The sequence below is a fragment of the Mesoplodon bidens genome, assembly GCF_964165515.1.
Source record: "Mesoplodon bidens genome assembly, chromosome: 10".
In the NCBI taxonomy this organism is placed as follows: Eukaryota; Metazoa; Chordata; class Mammalia; order Artiodactyla; family Ziphiidae; genus Mesoplodon; species Mesoplodon bidens.
In genome coordinates this window covers 36791114-36808776 of record NC_138172.1, presented here as the reverse complement: position 1 = coordinate 36808776, position 17663 = coordinate 36791114, and the positions used below count along the sequence as shown (strand labels likewise).

Genomic DNA, 17663 nt, shown 5'->3' with positions numbered 1-17663 from the left:
ACAAGGTCCAGAGTCCATTGACTCCTGCTGTGGATTAGATTCCCTAGAAGTAGAGCCTGTTTCAGGGATTCATGTACAAGTGATTTTTTGATGCAGTCCTCTCAGGAGAATCTACAAGCAAGTGAAGGAGGCAGGATAAGATGGAGGAAGCATCTAGGCAGAGGTGGGGTTTTAGGAGAAGCTAGCCTCTGATCCCACGGGGAATTCTGGAGCATGAATGACACCACAGAGTTTGTCCTGAGGGAGACAGGACAAGGGGCCTTGATTCTATATCTCTGCATCAGTCACTGGTCAGTCACAACTGGGTCCTGTAGCCACTCCTAAACAATTACAGTTGGGACAAGCCCCACCAGGATCGACGTAGACTAGTTGAGATATACCCCTGGAGCTGGGGATGGTTCCTCTTCCCCTGAATCATGTGAGAAAGGAACAAATCTGGAGCAAAAGTGAGGTGCAGTTAGGAGGCAATGGATATCTGTCAGGCGGCCAGCCACGTGTGTGGTAGGTACCTATCTTGTGCCAGGACTGGGGCACAGTGGTGAGCACCCCCAACAAAGGGCTCTCAGTCTAGCCAGGAAGACAGGCAGTGAGAAAGCTGGGTGTCTGGGTTCTGATGGGTACTGTGATGACAGAGAAAGGTAAGGGAATACAGATGTCTTGGAGGGGCTGCTTTACATCAGGTGGTGAGGAAAGGCCTCGCTGGGGTGAACATTTGAGCTGAGGCCTACAGTGCAAGGGGAGAAGAGGATTCTGGTTGAGGGAACAACGGTGTCGAAGCTGAGAGGTGGAGACACATCTGGGGGATATGAGGAGCAGTAGGGGGTTAATGCAGCTGGAGTGGACCAGAGAGGGCGCTGTAGCCTGGGAGACACTGGAGACGGAGGCCGGACGCCATGAGGCAGGCACAGGCGGTAAGAAGGAACGCATTCACGGGCCTGCAGTGTGAGAGGAATCAGGAAAGGGCTTTGAGCCGAGGACTGGCTTGGCCATTTACATGTTTAAAATATCTTTTTTTTTCCTGCCAAGTGGAGAATGGGTTTTAAGGGGGCAAGAGGGGGAGGCAGAGAGGTCAGTGAAGAGTGGGAAGCAAAATGGGCAGACTCAGGGACTGATGTGATCCTGGGGGCGGGGGTGGCATAGAAGAGGCACGACGGGTGCTGGTGGCTGGGGGCCAGGTAGGAGGTGTGCCCAGGAATACAGAAGGGATGCCCCAAACTCATGTCCCCAGAGCCTGGGGCCCAGCTGGCCCACAGTGTGGTGGTGGTGGGGTGGAGCCCCCCTGATTCCGCCTTCTCTGCTCCACATGGGCAGGGTTCTGGAGCACTTCAGCAATCTCTCCAGAGAAGTGAACCTGGACTACGAGCGCAGCATGAACAAGATCAACTTTGACAAAATCGTCTCCTCCAAGCCCAAGACGTTCTCCTATGTGACCCTGCCTGAGAAAGAGGAGGAGAAAGTGCCCAAGCAAGGTGATGCTGGCTAGACAGAGGCAGGCCCACAGCCATCCCCGGCCAGAGCCCCTCCTGCTCCTCCCTCTGGGACCTCCCCTGTCCCCAGCATTCATCACCTTCTTTTCCTACCTGTCTGGAGAGCTGGGGGTTGGGGTCGTGGGGGTGGGGTAGAAGAAGGCTCTTTAATTTATTATTTTTTTAATTTTAATTTTTAAATATTTATTATTTATTTATTTATTTTGGCTGTGCCGGGTCTTAGTTGTAGCATGCGGGATCTTTTTAGTCGCAGCATGTGGACTTCTTAGTTGTGGCATGCATGCGGGATCTAGTTCCCCGACCAGGTATCGAACTTGGGCCCCCTGCAGTGGGAGTGCAGAATCTTACCCACTGGACCACCAGGGAAATCCTGAAGGCTCTTTTAAAAATAGTAGTCTGAGCAGTGCAGAAGTGTCAAGGTAAACATGGACTAGGAAAGCAATTGTCCAGAAGTGGATGAAAAGTGCTCTGATTTTCTGACCTAGGGACATGCAGTCCTTTTCTTCCTCCAGTAGCAAGAGTAGGTTGGCATTGCTGCAGCTCCATTTGACATGTGGCAGACCGAGTCTCAGAGCTCCTTGCTTGGAGCTCTCTGATCCCTGCCCCAGCTTCCATGTGTGTGAGGTGCCCAGGAAACTGGGGTGGGGTGCAGACCATGGGCACTCCCAGGGGCCTGATGCCCACGTCTTCCTTTCTTGGTGCTCCAGGGCAGGCCCCAGATGGGCCCCAGGGGTTGTGTGCAGGTTGGCTGGGAGGGGGTGAGGAGGGAGCCCATGGTTCTCACCCACCTTGAAGGGGCCTGTGATCCAGAGTGACCTGGAGGGAATTGGTTTACCCACCCCAGAGTGGGCATTTCACTGCAGAGCCTTGGGGTCACCCAGGTAGGCCATGGGGAAAGAGAGGTTCCAGGGACATGGGCGTCTCTTCCAGGGAGGAGGCAGGAGTTATTCCCTCCATCAATACCTGATAGATCCGCCCTGACCCCTGGTATATCCAAGGCCCATCTGACACTGGCCCTTGGCCCCCATCCCTGCAGGACTGGTGAGTGTCCCCCAGTACCCATTCCGGGAACAGAAGGCAGACTTCACCTTCATGTCCTTGCTCACACGGTCGGAGGTCATCACGGCCCTCAGCAAGGTGCGGGCTGAGTGCAGCAAGGTGACTGCTATGTCCCTCTTCCACTCAAGCCTCTCCAAGTACAGCCGCCTAGAGGAGTTCGAACAAATCCAGTCACAGACCTACTCCCAGGTGCGTGGGCATCCAGGGCACAGATGGTGATAGCGGGCCAGGGCCTCGGAGCTGATGGGTACAGACAGGGGCCCTGGGAAGCCTGGAGTTGATCAGCCGAGAGCCCCTGCTTTCCTTAAAACCAGGCCTTGCCTCTTCGTAGACCTTGTGGGAAGCTGGGGCGGGTGCCAACCGGGTGTTTCATCTTAGAGAGAAAAGGAAAACCAGGCTGGGCTCCCTTTCTAGTCATTTTCCGTCCCAACACTGGTGGCCTCTGAAGCAGACTCCCGGTCTTGGAAAGGGGAGCAGGAACCCCATGCACCCCCATATCTACCTGAGCATGGGAGTGTGAGGGGAAGAGGTGCAGCCTCATGGGAGATAGGCACCAGTGGGCCCAGGAGGAAAGCTCCTTCTTTCTGTTCCACTCTGTGCCTCGATTTCTCTCTCTCTGCCTCATTTTCTGTGTCTCTGTGTCTCTCCCTTGGCTGGAGGGAAAGCCATGCTTTTGCTGCCCCTCCCTCCCTCATCTCCCCACCCCCAGAAGCCCTGGTCCCTGGGGGTCATAGGGGGTGTTGGTTGGCAGGGCTTGGCAGTAAGTTGGGGTTGTGGGGAGATCCCTTCAGGGTCATCTGAGTCTGGAGAGTGCCCGAGCATGGTGGCTGTGGGCAGTGCGCCCCGCAGGCAGCCACGTGATGCCATCTGTGGCCATCGCAGGTGCAGATGTTCCTCAAGGACAGCTGGATCACCACGCTCAAGGTGGTCATGCACAGCAGCCTGCGTGACATGAGCAAGGGCTGGTACAACCTCTACGAGACCAACTGGGAGGTGTACCTCATGTCGAAGCTGCGCAGGCTGATGGAGCTGCTCAAGTACATGCTGCAGGACACGCTGCGCTTCCTGGTGCAGGACTCTCTCGCCAGCTTCGTGCAGTTCATCAGCGATGCCTGCTGCAGTGTGCTCGAGTGCGCCGACGACATGGTCTGGGGCGAAGACTTCATAAACAGCCCCTATAGGTGGGGCTCGGCTGGGCAGAGGCACCTGTCGACACCAGAGCTGTTCCTGTCAGGCGCCAGTGGCTAGGGCGGTACAGGGTCGGGGGGCCAGGGCAGCCAGGGGCAGGGTGCCCAGCACTGCTGGGTCCTGGACACCAGGTTGGGCCTGACTCCCGCCCTGGTTGCTGGGGAATGTCCCAGCAGCTCTGCCTGGCATGTCTTCTGGTGACCTCCATCTCTGTCAGTCACTGAGTTCCTCAGCTGAGAAATGTTTTTTGAGCACTCGCCATGAACCAGGTGGGGTTCTAGGGAAACAAGAGGGGTGCGGCCCCTGCTCTCACATGGGCACAGACAGCAATCAAAGAAACAAACGGATATAGTCATTGCTGGTATTGGCAGGGGCTCTGACATATCCAGGAGAGGGGGCGTTGCCAAGGGGCTCAGGGAGGAGGTGGCACCTGAGCCAAGAACTGAGACAGAGGAAACCAGCCATGAGGGGATGGTGGGGAGGGGGCACCAGGTGGAAGGCCCGGAGGCACGGAGGGAAGAGAGAAGTTGGGGCCGTCATGGAAGGAAAGGCCAGTGGCTACGGCTGGAGAGGGAAAGGCAGGGAGGGCTGGTCAGGACGACACGAGAGAGGTTGCGAGGACCAGGCCAGACCATGTAGAGCCTCCTGTGGTCATGGTTGGGGCCGGATTTATTCTGATTGTGGTCAGCAGCCATCGGAGGGGAGTAACAATCCAAATTATATTCCAAAACCATGCTCTGGGTTTGTGAGGTTGAGTGAGACAGAAGAGAAGTGAGACCAAGGCTCTTACCATTGTCTAGACAAGGGGTGATGGGGCTGGGTAGGGCAGATTTGGGGCAGTGAATAGGCCATAGTGCTGGGGAGAGGTTGTGTAGGGGGAAGAGGGCAGGGGAGGAGACCAGGCTGACTCCTGGGATCCACTGAGCCCTGGTGGGAGTCAGGAAACATGGAATGTCTGAAATGCTCATTTGAGGTCAGGGTGGTTCACAATCCAGAGTGCAGGGGAGGCTCGCCTGGGATCTAGGCTTGAAGGTCGTTGCATGTAGTGGGTGTCTGGAGCCAAGGATGGTGGGCTCCCAGGGAGAGCGTGGACGCCACAAGTACCCAGGGCCTCTCCAACCTGCCCTGATGACCTCAGGACCGCGTGGAGGTCGTCCTCCCTCTCCCTGGTGCCCATAGGCCTCTGGGCAAGTGGCAGGAATGGAGGAGCCTGTCTGGTTGGTGTGGGTCTTTCTCTCTGGTAACTTGGAGGTTTCTGGGAAGAGGGCAGAGGCAAGTCTCGTGCATGAAGAAGCTCCAGAGCCATAATGCCGGCAGCAAGGGCAGGGACTGGGCTTCCTGTGTGCAGCCCTCTTCAGGCCCCTGCCCACAATCCGCCCGACCACTGTTCCCACAGGCCCCGCAAGAATCCCCTGTTCATCGTGGACCTGGTGCTGGACAGCTCAGGGGTGCACTACAGCACGCCGTTGGAGCAGTTCGAGACCTCTCTGCTCAACCTCTTTGACAAGGGCATCCTGGCCACCCACGCGGTGCCCCAGCTGGAGAAGGTACAGCGGCACTCATGCCAGGGTGCTGCCACAGCGTCAGAGGAGTTCAACTTCCTCATGGCTGGCAGTGTGCTCAGCCCTTTAATTCTTGAATAGCTCATTTAGTCCTCACCACAAGCTGAACTGGGTACCATTAACATCCCCATTTTGTAGATGAGGCTTGGAGAAGTTTTGCCCAAAGTCACATAGCTGCTAAGGGTCAGACCTGCGATTGGAACTAGGCTCACTCACCCACTCCTGCCACAGCCATGTCTGACCCAGATCCCATCCAGCTCCTGACCTCTCTCTTCCACTCAAGATGTAGACAGAGACTGACCTCCACTCTTGGGACCCCTTCTCAAAGGTCCTCATTCGTCACCACAGCACAGCCTGCTACCCCAGGCCCCACAGATTCTGTAACTCCAGTCCCCTCTTGTGTCCCTTGCTGGTCAGTCAGAGACATCAGTGACCTGGTTATCCCGTTGGCCTTGAGCTGAGCCAGGCAAGGCCGAGGAAGATGCTGCCCCTTGGTGGGCCTCCTGGGCCTTCCCGCCTTGTATTAGTCCACAGCCTCATCTAAGAGACGTGGCAGCAGACCCTCTGCCCTGCCCCCACCATGCTGTCTATGCTCGGCCACACTGCTGCTCACTCAGTCTTTGGACCACACTCCAACCCTTCTGCCCGCCTGCCCTGTGGCTCATCCAGCTCTGTGTGCCTCCCCGCCTTGCCCCACAGCTGGTGATGGAGGACATCTTCATCAGCGGTGACCCCCTGCTGGAGTCGGTGGGGCTTCATGAGCTGCTGGTGGAGGAGCTGCGGGCCGTCATCGCCAATGCTGTGTGCAAGGCCATGATCCCACTGCAGGCCTACGCCAAGGAGTACAGAAAGTACCTGGAACTGAACAACAATGACATTGGCACCTTCCTCAAGTGCGTGGGTGTGTCAGAGTGTGTCTGCCTGTCTGTGTGACCCCCACTCACCCTCTCACCACCCTCTGCCCCTCGTGGGTGCCCGCTGTCCACAGGGCCTTCCAGACGCAGTGCCCGTCGGCCGAGGAGGTGCGAGAGGTGGTGCTCACTCACCTGCAGGAGAAAGAGATCCTGGACAGCTCGTTGCCCAGCATCATCATCATCGGTCCCTTCTACGTCAACGTCGACAACGTCAAACAGAGCCTGTCCAAGAAGTGCAAGGCCCTGGCCACTTCCATGCTGGACATCCTGGCTAAGAACCTGCACAAGGAGGTGGATGATGTAGGTGCCCACCTGGCCGGCCCCAGAGACCGCACCAGCACACACACCGTGCATACGTAGTGAACTCCCATGAGTGAGGCTGGAAGTCACCCTCCCTCGACCCTGCCTGGGGTCATATGGGAGGTCCCAGGAAGTGGGGGCTTCTATCTTCTCCCCTGGACTTGTAAAGAGCTGGGAACCCCTCACAAAGAACACCCTGAGATGGATCATTTCGCAGAGCTGAGGGTGTGCAGGTGCAGGCGGCTGGGGAGGGGGAAATGCGCTGGGTGACCCTCAGCTCCCCAGTGCGCTGGAAGGGAGCATCTCTTTTCGGAATGCACCGTAGGATGTGGTGGGGTGGGGGCAGTTCCCTGTTGGGAGATACTGGGACCAAGAAGGAGGAGCAGGCCCCTGGGAAGGCAAGGGAGGGGCACACGGCCTCCCCAGCACCCTCCTCCTCCTGCCAGATCTGTGAAGAGTTCCGCAGCATCAGCCGCAAGATCTACGAGAAGCCCAACAGCATTGAGGAGCTGGCTGAGCTTCGTGAGTGGATGAAGGGCATCCCCGAGAAGCTGGTGGGGCTGGAGGTGAGGCGGGTACACGGGGGGCTGGGGGCTGGGGACAGGCAGGGGCTGGGAGAGCAGGAGCCGGGAGGCTGGGAGTGAGGTAGACACAGAGGACAGGTGGGCTCGGAGGGTTATGAGGCTGGGTGCACGATGCAGATTCAGAGCTATGCTGTTTGGGAGGTCAGGAGGGCATGAATGGGGGGCTGGAGTTTGGAGGTGTGGTGGCCCAGGCCCTTGGAGCCCTGAGCCCAATGCCAGCACCTCTTCCACCACCCCAGGCCTCCCCTCTCTGGAAGAGGGCAGCCTCTCCCTAACACCCAACCACTTTGGGGAGCCTGGTCCCAGTTACCCTCCCACCTCCCAGGTACACATAGTTCTCATCAATGCCTATACATGCAGGATCGGATTGTGAAGGTCATGGATGACTACCAAGTCATGGACGAGTTCTTTTACAACCTCAGCACAGATGACTTCAATGACAAGTGAGTGTGAGGTCGGTCCCCATTCCAGGCAGGTGGTGGATAGCGGGAGGTGGGGGAGGAGGTGCTGAGCCATGGCGGCTGCAGGCTGTGCGGTCACACGGCTCCACACGGGCCAGGGCCACGTGCCCAGTGGGGCAGAAGGAAATCATTTGGCCCTCTTGGTCTAGGGACACTACTGCCCCCCACACTGTCTCCATCCTCTATCCCATCTTTGGCCTGACACACACATGTTCACCGGGCCTGGGATCCCCTTGTTTGTGGTTGAGGCCCTTGGGGGTCCTTGGGAGCATGGCGAGAAGGCAAAGCCCAGCCTGGTGGGCAGTCCCTGGGGAGGAGCACTTGTCCCCACCCAGCTTGAGAGCCTCATAGGAAATAGCCTCAGGTTGGGACTGCCTTACTGAGGCTAAGAGACCCCTTGCCCAGCCTATCTTATAGCCTGGGGCTGGTTCCAGGTTGCCAGGGTCTGGGAGAGACTGACACTGTCTCCTGGGAACCCTGCCCAGGAGCCCTAACTCACCTGCTTTATGGGACATCCTGGTGCTCAGGGTGGCCTCCCCCAGGATCTGCAGCCCAAGGCCAACTGCAGGCAGAATCTCTGAAGCCCACGGGGCCACCAGGTCAGCCAGGCAGAGGGAGTTGATATGAAGGAAGCTGGTCTGGTGGCCCCGTCTGGTCACCAAGGAAATGCAGGCTAGAGGCTGTCACTTTGCCTCGTCTGAGCTGAGGCCCCTTACAGGCCTGGGGAACTCAGGATCGCTTCTTTCATTTAGGACACGATTCCCTTCTTGTCCTGTCACTGCACTGGGCACATTGGGTGTGCATCTCCCTGGAAGCTGCCCACAATCCCAGGGCAGGGACTGCTTTCCCTGCCAGACAGCCCCACACTGCAGTGGTGGCAGTGGCTGCCTCCAGGCTCACTTCTACCTCCCAGTTGCCCAGCCCCAGCTGCTCCAGCTGCCGCCTGGATCCCCCATTCTCCCCTTCACCCTGGCCTGCACACCCCATGATTTCAGTGTGACATTCCCCCCCATAACCCACCCCTGCCCCATCCAGATGGGCTGCCAGCAACTGGCCTGCTAAGATTCTCAGGCAGATAGAGGTGGTACAGCAGCAACACATGGAAGATGAGGAGAAGTTCCGCAAAATCCAGATCATGGATCAGAACAACTTCCAGGAGAAGCTGGAAGGGCTGCAGGTGGGTCTGGGTTGAGAACACACACACACACACACACACACACACACACACCACACACACACACACACCACACACCACACCACACACACACCACACACACACCACACACCACACACAGCACTCCAGGGCCAGGCCTTGCCGCTTGCAGTCAGGAGGTGCTGTGTCAATGTTTGCTGGGCGAGTGAACAAGTGGCTAAAAGAATGAACTGAAAGGCCAGAGAGGTGCCTGGGCAGCAAGTTCCAGGGAATTTCAGAGTAGCAAAGAGCCCCAACCCCTCTGTTGTGTCCTCATGGGCACTGGGTCTCCATCTGACCTTGCTGTGTTACCTTGGGGTGGTCAGCTGCCTGTGATGGACCAGGAACCACTCACTCCAGGAGAAAGTCCCCTCAGAACTGGGAGATGTTGATGCTCTGGGGACCTCAGTTTCCCTGGGTGTGCGCGGGGATGCGTGGGCATAGGTGGGCCCACAGAGGCCTCTGATCCCTTGCTCCTTGGCCTGCAGCTGGTGGTAGCTGGCTTCTCCACCCACGTGGAGATTGTGCGAGTGCATGAGATTGCCAACGAGGTGCGGCGAGTCAAGAAACAGCTGAAGGAGTGCCAGCAGCTGGCGATGCTCTACAACAACCGCGAGCACATCTTTGGCTTGCCCATCACCAACGTAGGCCTCCTCTGGGTGCACTGCCCCCCAACCCTGAGAAGGGCTCGAGGAGGAGCCCGTGGCATTTGCAGACACGTCTGGAGCCAGCTGCCAAGTAGCAGGGCCCTGGCATTTGTGGGGGGGGCAGGACTGAGCAGGCTGCAGAGAAGAGCTTACCCCCGTCTCCTGGCCCCCAGGACGAGGAGGCTACCTGGACCCAAGCAGGAGGCTGGAGGCTCAGTGCAGGCCTTGCTCAGCCACTCAGAGCCCAGAGCCCATGGGGGAAAGAAGAAGGGAGGCCAGGCCTGAGTCCATGGGGACAGGATCAGGGACAGCAGCCAGGAGCAAGGAGGGGCCCCAGAAGGAGCAGCGTGGAGGCAGACTGGGGAGCACCCCGACACAGCCCCAGCTTTTCTGCCCCTGCAGTATGACAAGCTCTCCAGGATGGTGAAGGAATTCCAGCCCTACCTGGACCTCTGGACCACAGCCTCCGACTGGCTGCGCTGGTCGGAGAGCTGGATGAACGACCCCCTGTCAGCCATCGATGCAGAGCAGCTGGAGAAGAACGTCATCGAGTCGTTCAAGACCATGCACAAGTGTGTGAAGCAGTTCAAGGACATCCCAGGTAGGCAGCCCAGCCAGCCCGTCCCCTCCTTCCCTGCCTGTGCCAGCTGCCTCTCACCCCTGCCTGCCCTGCCCCGCAGCCTGCCAGGATGTGGCCTTAGACATCCAGGCCCGCATTGAGGAGTTCAAGCCGTACATCCCACTGATCCAGGGGCTACGCAACCCTGGCATGAGGACCCAGCACTGGGACATGCTGTCCAATGAGATCAACATTAATGTCAGGCCCAAGGCCAACCTGACCTTCGCCCGCTGCCTTGAGATGAACCTGCAGGACCACACTGAGAGCATCAGCAAGGTGGCCGAGGTGGCTGGCAAGGAGTACGCCATCGAGCAGGTGGGCCGCCACCAGCAGGCCTGCCCTGCCCCACCCACATGCTGCCCAATGGCGTGGGAAGGTGACATTACTAGGTCCCATCCCTGGGGTCATTCACCAGGCCCAGAGGTTGAGGTGAATCCTATTAAGTGCGTTAATAATGCATATGAAATGCTTGGCATGGTATCTACCATCCCTATTATTATTCAATTATTCCTCTCAAGTTATTCCTCTCTCAGGAAGGTGCTGATAGCATTACCTCATTTAACAGATGAGCAAATTAAGGCTCAGAGAGGTTCAGCAATTGGCCAAGGTGGCATAGCCAATAAGGGCTGGAAGTGGGACCAGAGCTCCTAACCAGTGCCTTAGCTACCTCCCAACATGCTTGTACATGCATGTTGTATACATACACCACATGTGAGAGTGAGTCAGCTTTGGATTCCGATGAGGGTCCATGGGGGAGTTGTTGACCAGACAAGCTGAGAGTTTGCTGAGGGGGCCTGAGTGAAGATCATGGCCAGGTAGAACCTGCCCTTCCCTGCCCAGTGCTGCTCAGTGTGGGCCAGACCTTTCCCGGGACCCAGCCTTGACTCGTCCCTACTCCAGGCACTGGACAAGATGGAGAAGGAGTGGTCCACCATCCTGTTCAACGTGATGCCCTACAAGGAGACAGAGACCCACATCCTCAAGAGCCCAGATGAGGCCTCTCAACTGCTTGATGACCACATCATCATGACCCAGAGCATGACCTTCTCGCCCTACAAGAAGCCCTTTGAGCAACGTATCAACTCCTGGGAGAACAAGCTGAAGCTGACCCAGGTGGGCCCTTCCTGTCCTCCCCTCATCCCCCAACCCTCGCAGCACCCTGTCCCAAGGCTGCTCTTTATGGTGTCTGGGTGGGGCTGGAAGCGGTGGAGTGCCTTGCTGACGTTTGCACAGCTCCTGGCTCTCTGCCAGGCCCCTCATAAAGAGGAGGGGGACTAGAATGGGGCTCTCCATCTCAGGTTCGGCTGCTGGAGGAGGCAATTCAGAACATGCGGGTGGGGCCGGTGTTTGGTCCAAAGCTGTAGCTGAGGAGGGGCGTGAGAGCTGCCAGCAGATCCCCGAGGTGCCGCCTAGGCTTGGAACAGCTATAGGACCTCCAGTCTCGGGACTTTCTGGGCTGGACACCACAAGGCCCTGAGGCTCCTCAAAGTCCCCTCCTACTAGGCCCTGAGCTTCTCACTCGCCACTTCTCCCTTGGTTCTGGCTCGGGGTAAGAGAGCCAGGGCACTAGGGACCGCTGCTCTTTGGGGCTCTCAAGGCCAGTGGCCGGCACTATCTGCAGAGCCCTGAGGTCAGTGCCAGGGCCAGGCCTACTGGTATGATTCTGACAGCCCCTTTCTGGGAACTGTTCAGAAACTTCCAGTGAAGGCCAGAAGCTGAGCGAGGAGGGCCTGCCTGTATGTTCCTCGGGTCACCCAGAGAGGCCTGAGCTCATCAGCATTGTCCCTGGGTCTCCATCCTTTGCTCACACTGTCCTCTCTACCTGGAGTTCTATCTCCTCCAGGGCTCAGCATTGAGTGGCCCTCACTGATTCCCCCACACCTGCCTGCAAGGTATTCCCATCGAGGCCCTTGGTCGGTGCCTCTTACAGTACAGAACCCATCACACACACTGGGCCCTTGGTGATTCAGAGGCAGAACCGGCCATTTAGAGGATGGTGGGCTCCTCAAGGGCAGGGACCACACCCTCCTCTCTTTCCTCTGGAGCCCACATGGACCTGACCTGGGCCTGACACAGGCTGGCCACAGTACACGTCTCATGAAGAAGAGAATGAACGAATGAATGAATGGGTTTGCACTGATAGGAAATGGCAAGAGATAAATTTGGAAAGAGGAATCTGGAGGCGGAGGGGAAAGTGGCTTGAAGAGGTCTCACTCTTGGACTTACGTTTCACAGAGTATTTTAAGGGATCTCAAGCTCAAGTCCCAGTACACCTCAAAGAATCGAGGGGTCATAGACCCAAAATCCTCCCAGGAGAGGCGACTGGTTTGGTCTTCCATGCACTGGGCTCTTTCCTTGTTACCTTAGGGTTTGCTGGTTGGGGCGTGGTTCTCTCATAGGAAGAGTGGCTCTCCTGGCTCTGTTGGAGGATTGGGCATCCTGTGGGGGATTTGCAGTTTCTCTGGGGAGGGCAGACATCCATGCAGCCTCTTTGTTCCCTGGAGTACCGTGGCTGACAGCGCCATCTAGAAATTTCCCCGTGGACACTGGCTCTGGTGCCCAGTGCTCTGCCTAGAACTCTAGTGGGATAGAATGTCTAGATCATGGGGGACAGGACCCAACTTGGACCCCAGGCCCTGACAGTCCATGCCCTGTCCAGGAGGTGCTAGAGGAGTGGCTGAACTGTCAGCGGGCTTGGCTCTACCTGGAGCCCATCTTCAGCTCTGAGGACATCAACCGGCAGTTGCCGGTAGAGAGCAAGCGCTACCAGACCATGGAGCGGATCTGGAGGAAGATCATGAAGAATGCCTACGAGAACCGGGAGGCGAGCTCACACGGGGATGGGAGGGGGCAGCTGGGACCACCAGGGAGCCTCCTGGTCTTGTCCCTTACTGAACAAGAAAGACTGGAGGACAAGTCCAAGGCTTTGGTCTTGGCCCGTGTCCCCCTGGGTGGGCTCCCCAGTCTTGAGAGACACTCCTCAGAAACACAACAGTTGATGGTTTTCCTCTTGGAGATTTGCAGTCCACATTAGTATTTTTTTTTTTTTTTTTTTTTTTTTTTTGGTACGCGGGCCTCTCACTGTTGTGCCCTCTCCCGTTGTGGAGCACAGGCTCCGGATGCACAGGCTCAGTGGCCAGCGGCCATGGCTCACGGGCCCAGCCACTCCGCGGCATGTGGGAACTTCCCGGACTGGGGCACGAACCCGTGTCCCCTGCATCGGCAGGCGGACTCTCAACCACTGCGCCACCAGGAAAGCCCTACATTAGTATTTTTAAAGACCCTGACAAGTCCTACAGCACATCAAATTACTTGCCTTTGGTTAACCCTATTTTTTTTGATCACAGACTTCTTTTCTGTGGGGCTGACAGGGGTGATGGAGGCAGCCCCTGGCTCGGGGCAATTTTCCTGCCCCCATCTCTTCCTGGGCCCCACTGAGGGTCTCTACGTGGCAGGCATGGGTCCTCTCTGAGCCCACCTTGCTGCTTCCCAGTCAGACCGCTCTTACTTCCAGTTTCTCTCTGACCCGGGCCATCCAGGTGATCAATGTGTGCTCTGACCAGAGGCTGCTGGACAGCCTGCAGGACTGCAACAAGCTGCTGGACATGGTGCAGAAGGGCCTCAGCAACTACTTGGAGACCAAGAGGAGCGCTTTCCCCAGGTGGGCACCACCGGCCCATGCCCACTCTGTCAGTGCCTGCCCATGAGTCTGGGGCCCCAGTGCCCCTCCAGGCTGGGGTGCAGGGATGTCAGTGGTACTGGGGCAGCTGGGACCCAGGGGCTGCCTGACCCACTCCCTCACCCCTGTTCCCCTGGCAGATTCTACTTCCTATCTGACGATGAGCTACTCGAGATCTTGTCCCAGACGAAGGACCCCACAGCTGTGCAGCCCCATCTGCGCAAGTGCTTTGAGAACATCTCCCAGGTGGGTAACTGGGCCAATGGCTCAGGGCCAGGAGCACTGGGGCACCTTCCCAGGGAGCACACCTCTTCTCTCACCTCAAGTCTCTTTAGCAGGAAATGAGGTGGCAAGTGAGATTCATGGCTCTTAGAGACGTACCTGGGGCCTGTGGGAGGAAGGTCAGCTGCAGAGCCCTTGGCTCAGGGTTGGGGGACCCTTGCTCCCAGCTCACCCAGGGGATCCCTGGCCCCTGCCATACACTGAGGTTCTGGCTAGGCTGAGAAATCCATGAGGCCAGAGGCTCCTGACTCTCCTTGCCCTCATCTTCATCTACGAGGGAGGCCACACAGGCCTGCGCAGGAGGGGGACACAGAGGGCAGGCTTAGTCTCCTTCCCCAAGTGGGCTGTGCCACAGCTGGGGACAAGGCAGTCCCATCTTGCCCACAAGCAGTCAGGGAAGGCCCAGCCAAGGTGGAGCTCTCTTCCAAACGTGAGAGCCACCTTCTGAAGGTGGAGGGCACAGGCGGGGTCAGCGCTGGGGCTCTGGTGGGCAGGGCTTCTGGGCACATTGAGGGTAACCCCACTCTTAACTGCCCCCTGCCCACAGCTGCTCTTCCAGGAGGACCTGGAGATCACACATATGTACTCGGCAGAGGGTGAGGAGGTGCAGTTGTCCTTCTCCATCTACCCGTCCAGCAACGTGGAGGACTGGCTGCGGGAGGTGGAACACAGCATGAAGGCCAGTGTGCGGGACATCATCGAGAGAGCCATCAAGGCCTACCCCACAGTGAGCCACGCCTCCGCTCCCAGCACAGCCTCCCAACCTACTCGTTCTTCTGTTTGCTCCTTTCTCAGTGCCTCTGTGCTCTATCACGGGGGCTGGGCTACCTGTCTACTTCATCCTCAGACTACAGCCTTGTCTGCTGCTGCTCTCAGTCAGCCAGAGTGTCTCTGGGGGCAAAGGGTCCTTGGGGCCCACTCAGGGAGGAATCTGAAAACACCCTCTGAAAAGTGAGACTGGCTCCTAGTGATAATCAGTTGCTGTGGTTATGTTTCATGCACTCACTGTGTGCCAGGCCCTGGGATGGTACTTCACCCCCATTACCTCTCTCAGCCCCACAATCAGTGGCTAGCCTGGGGGTTAAGCCTTATCCTACAAAGTAGCTGAGAGATGTTTCCTGCCCAAAGGGCATGTGATTCATAGGTGGCAGTCAGGATTTGAACCCAGGACTGTGTGTTCCCCAATCCTGGGCTCCCACCCCTCTGCTTCCAGGTCTCCTCTGCAGAGGAAGTAATGACTCTGCCCAGCCCTGAGAGGCCCAGAGCTTAATGGCTTCTCTGCTTTCGAGGTGGAATTAACAACCTGAGACCAAAAGCACAGATGACATTTAAGGGAAAAACAGTGTGCAGGGTCGGGGTGGCAGCTTCCTGGGTCAGCCCCGTCTGTGTTATCCTCCCAGATGCTCAGGACTCAGTGGGTTCTGAACTGGCCTGGCCAGGTGACCATTGCCGGGTGCCAGACCTACTGGACCATGGAGGTGGAAGAGGCTCTGGAGGCCAGCAACCTCAGTACCCAGCTGTTCCCCCAGCTTGCCCGGCAGGTGGGACTCAAGGGGGTCACCATCTGCTCCCCACAAACACCCCACACCCTGGGAGAGCCCAGGCCCTCCAGGAGCTTTGTTGTGTACTGATCCTGGAAGAGGCCTGTGGTTGGAGCCAAAGAGTAGAAAGTCAGACACCCTTGAAACGAGTGTCTCATGACCAGCCACAAGTGGGAGGGATGGGGGCTCTGAGGGGAGCTCTGAGGACAGGCAGATGCCCCTCTCCCGAAGGTCACGGTGGGAGCCTCCTCCTGGAGCCCTCCTGGGCTACCCCACAGCCTGTGCTCACTCTGTGTACCGGCTCCTCACCACATTCCTTCCTCGAGCTTCTCACCAGGCCCCACCACCTCACCTGGCCCTTGACACCATACGCTGCAGGGAGGCAGATGCCATGCATGTGCCTCCGCTTTTATCACTTCCCTGCCAGACTTCCCATGTGACCAGTGCCCTGCCTGCCCTCCCCCTGCCTGGTCACTGCACCCCACCCATCCCAGACCATCAGAAGCCCCCAGAATAGAGGGGTTGTTCCTGGCGGAAGCCCACCCTCTGAACAAGGGAGGGGAAGCCTGCCCGCAGCATGGCTCTGCCCATTCCTGATGGTGTCCCCCGGCTCCTGCAGCTCAGTGACCTGGTGGCACTGGTGCGGGGGAAGCTGTCCCCCATGCAGCGAGCCGTGATGTCAGCACTAATCATCATCGAGGTCCACGCCAAGGATGTGGTGAACAAGCTGATCCAGGAGAACGTGGTCAGTGTGAATGACTTCGAGTGGATCTCACAGCTGAGGTGAGGAGGCAGGTGGTGTGGCCACGTCCAGGGCCAGAGCAGCAGCAGGAGGGGTCAAGGGACGTGGGGAGTCAACTACAATAGGGTGGTCCCAGCCCTCGGGGCCCTGGGGCAAGTTGGGCACCTAGATGACTTTACTCCCCAAAAGAACGGCCTCTACCCTACCACATACCCTGCCCAGTGGCCCGCGGTCCACATGGCCTGGGAACCTATCTCCCTGCAAAACCAGGTACTACTGGATGAATAACAACCTGTACATCCAGGCCGTGAATGCCAAGTTCATCTATGGCTACGAGTACCTAGGCAACAGTGGGAGGCTGGTGATCACGCCCCTCACAGACAGGTGAGTGCCCCCCTCCCCATGTACCCTCCCACACTGGGCCCCTCCCTCCAGTTCTGACTGGCCCAGGAGTCCAGGGCCCACAAGGCGCAGTCAGTCCATCAAAGGTTAGTAGCTCAGTTTTCGGGTTTAAAACCAGCTCTGCCTGTCATGGGCTGGGTGACCTTGGGCAGGTGGCTCAATGCCCCTTATGCCTCAGTTTCCTCTGCAGCTTCCTCAGGGTGGTTATGAGAGTTTCGTGAGCTGATGTGTAAAGCTCTTAGCACCTGTGTGGTGCTCAGTAAGCATCTAACGGGTGTGGGCTTTACTGATTTTATCAGTCAGATCCTCCTTTTAACACGAGAGAGGAATTGATCTTGAGAGAAACAACGGGCGAGTCCCTTTACAAAGTGAAGTGAACACTTCTCTTCTAAAGCAATCAGTCGTTTCCTCTGGCTGCCTGTATTTAGTAGCAGCTGGATTTTCAAACTGGGTTTTGAGGAAAGGAAGGGAAGAGTGGCCACAGGTCAGCCATCCTGGCAGGTCCCTGAGCCAAGTGCTGCAGGGCCATGGGGTGGGGGAGCACCGGTCCGGTGGCCGAGGGCTCCAGTCCTGACCCTGGCAGCCAGGGCTGGGCCTGCCTGGGGCCCTGAGAACGGGGAGGAGCAGGAGCTGCCCCTCCACAGGGCCCAAGACGGTGGGGGATGGGGGCTCTCTCTCCTCGTGCCTGTGGGACTACTGAGAAAGGTGCACGGCCCACACCCATCTCCTCTCACTCCCGCAGGTGCTACCTGACCCTGACTGGGGCCCTGCACCTCAAGTTTGGGGGTGCCCCAGCTGGCCCAGCTGGCACAGGGAAAACTGAGACCACAAAAGACCTGGGCAAGGCCTTGGCCATCCAGACCATTGTGTTCAACTGCTCCGACCAGCTCGACGTCATGGCCATGGGCAAGTTCTTCAAGGGCCTGGCCAGGTAAGGCTGGGTGTGCAGGTGGCACAGACAGGGCAAGAAGGCTGAGCTCTCCTGGGACACTGCCGAGAGGAGC

At 57.9% G+C, this 17663-nt stretch overlaps 1 protein-coding gene across 1 annotated transcript in view; it reads left to right on the top strand.

Moving 5' to 3' along the window:
• The window catches only part of DNAH1 (dynein axonemal heavy chain 1), a gene marked incomplete at its 5' end in the record, with an annotated part of 72793 nt that overhangs the window by 19041 nt on the left and 36089 nt on the right, over positions 1-17663 (top strand). The window contains 21 exons of the mRNA XM_081247346.1: positions 1312-1469; positions 2524-2735; positions 3429-3727; positions 5131-5281; positions 5996-6189; positions 6285-6510; positions 6957-7076; positions 7455-7537; positions 8591-8732; positions 9236-9391; positions 9797-9995; positions 10075-10328; positions 10914-11126; positions 12673-12837; positions 13553-13674; positions 13833-13938; positions 14522-14701; positions 15375-15515; positions 16135-16298; positions 16528-16641; positions 17402-17590. Of these exons, the coding sequence (XP_081103472.1) occupies positions 1312-1469; positions 2524-2735; positions 3429-3727; positions 5131-5281; positions 5996-6189; positions 6285-6510; positions 6957-7076; positions 7455-7537; positions 8591-8732; positions 9236-9391; positions 9797-9995; positions 10075-10328; positions 10914-11126; positions 12673-12837; positions 13553-13674; positions 13833-13938; positions 14522-14701; positions 15375-15515; positions 16135-16298; positions 16528-16641; positions 17402-17590 (3588 nt within the window). The remainder of the gene's footprint in view (positions 1-1311; positions 1470-2523; positions 2736-3428; positions 3728-5130; positions 5282-5995; positions 6190-6284; positions 6511-6956; positions 7077-7454; positions 7538-8590; positions 8733-9235; positions 9392-9796; positions 9996-10074; positions 10329-10913; positions 11127-12672; positions 12838-13552; positions 13675-13832; positions 13939-14521; positions 14702-15374; positions 15516-16134; positions 16299-16527; positions 16642-17401; positions 17591-17663) is intronic.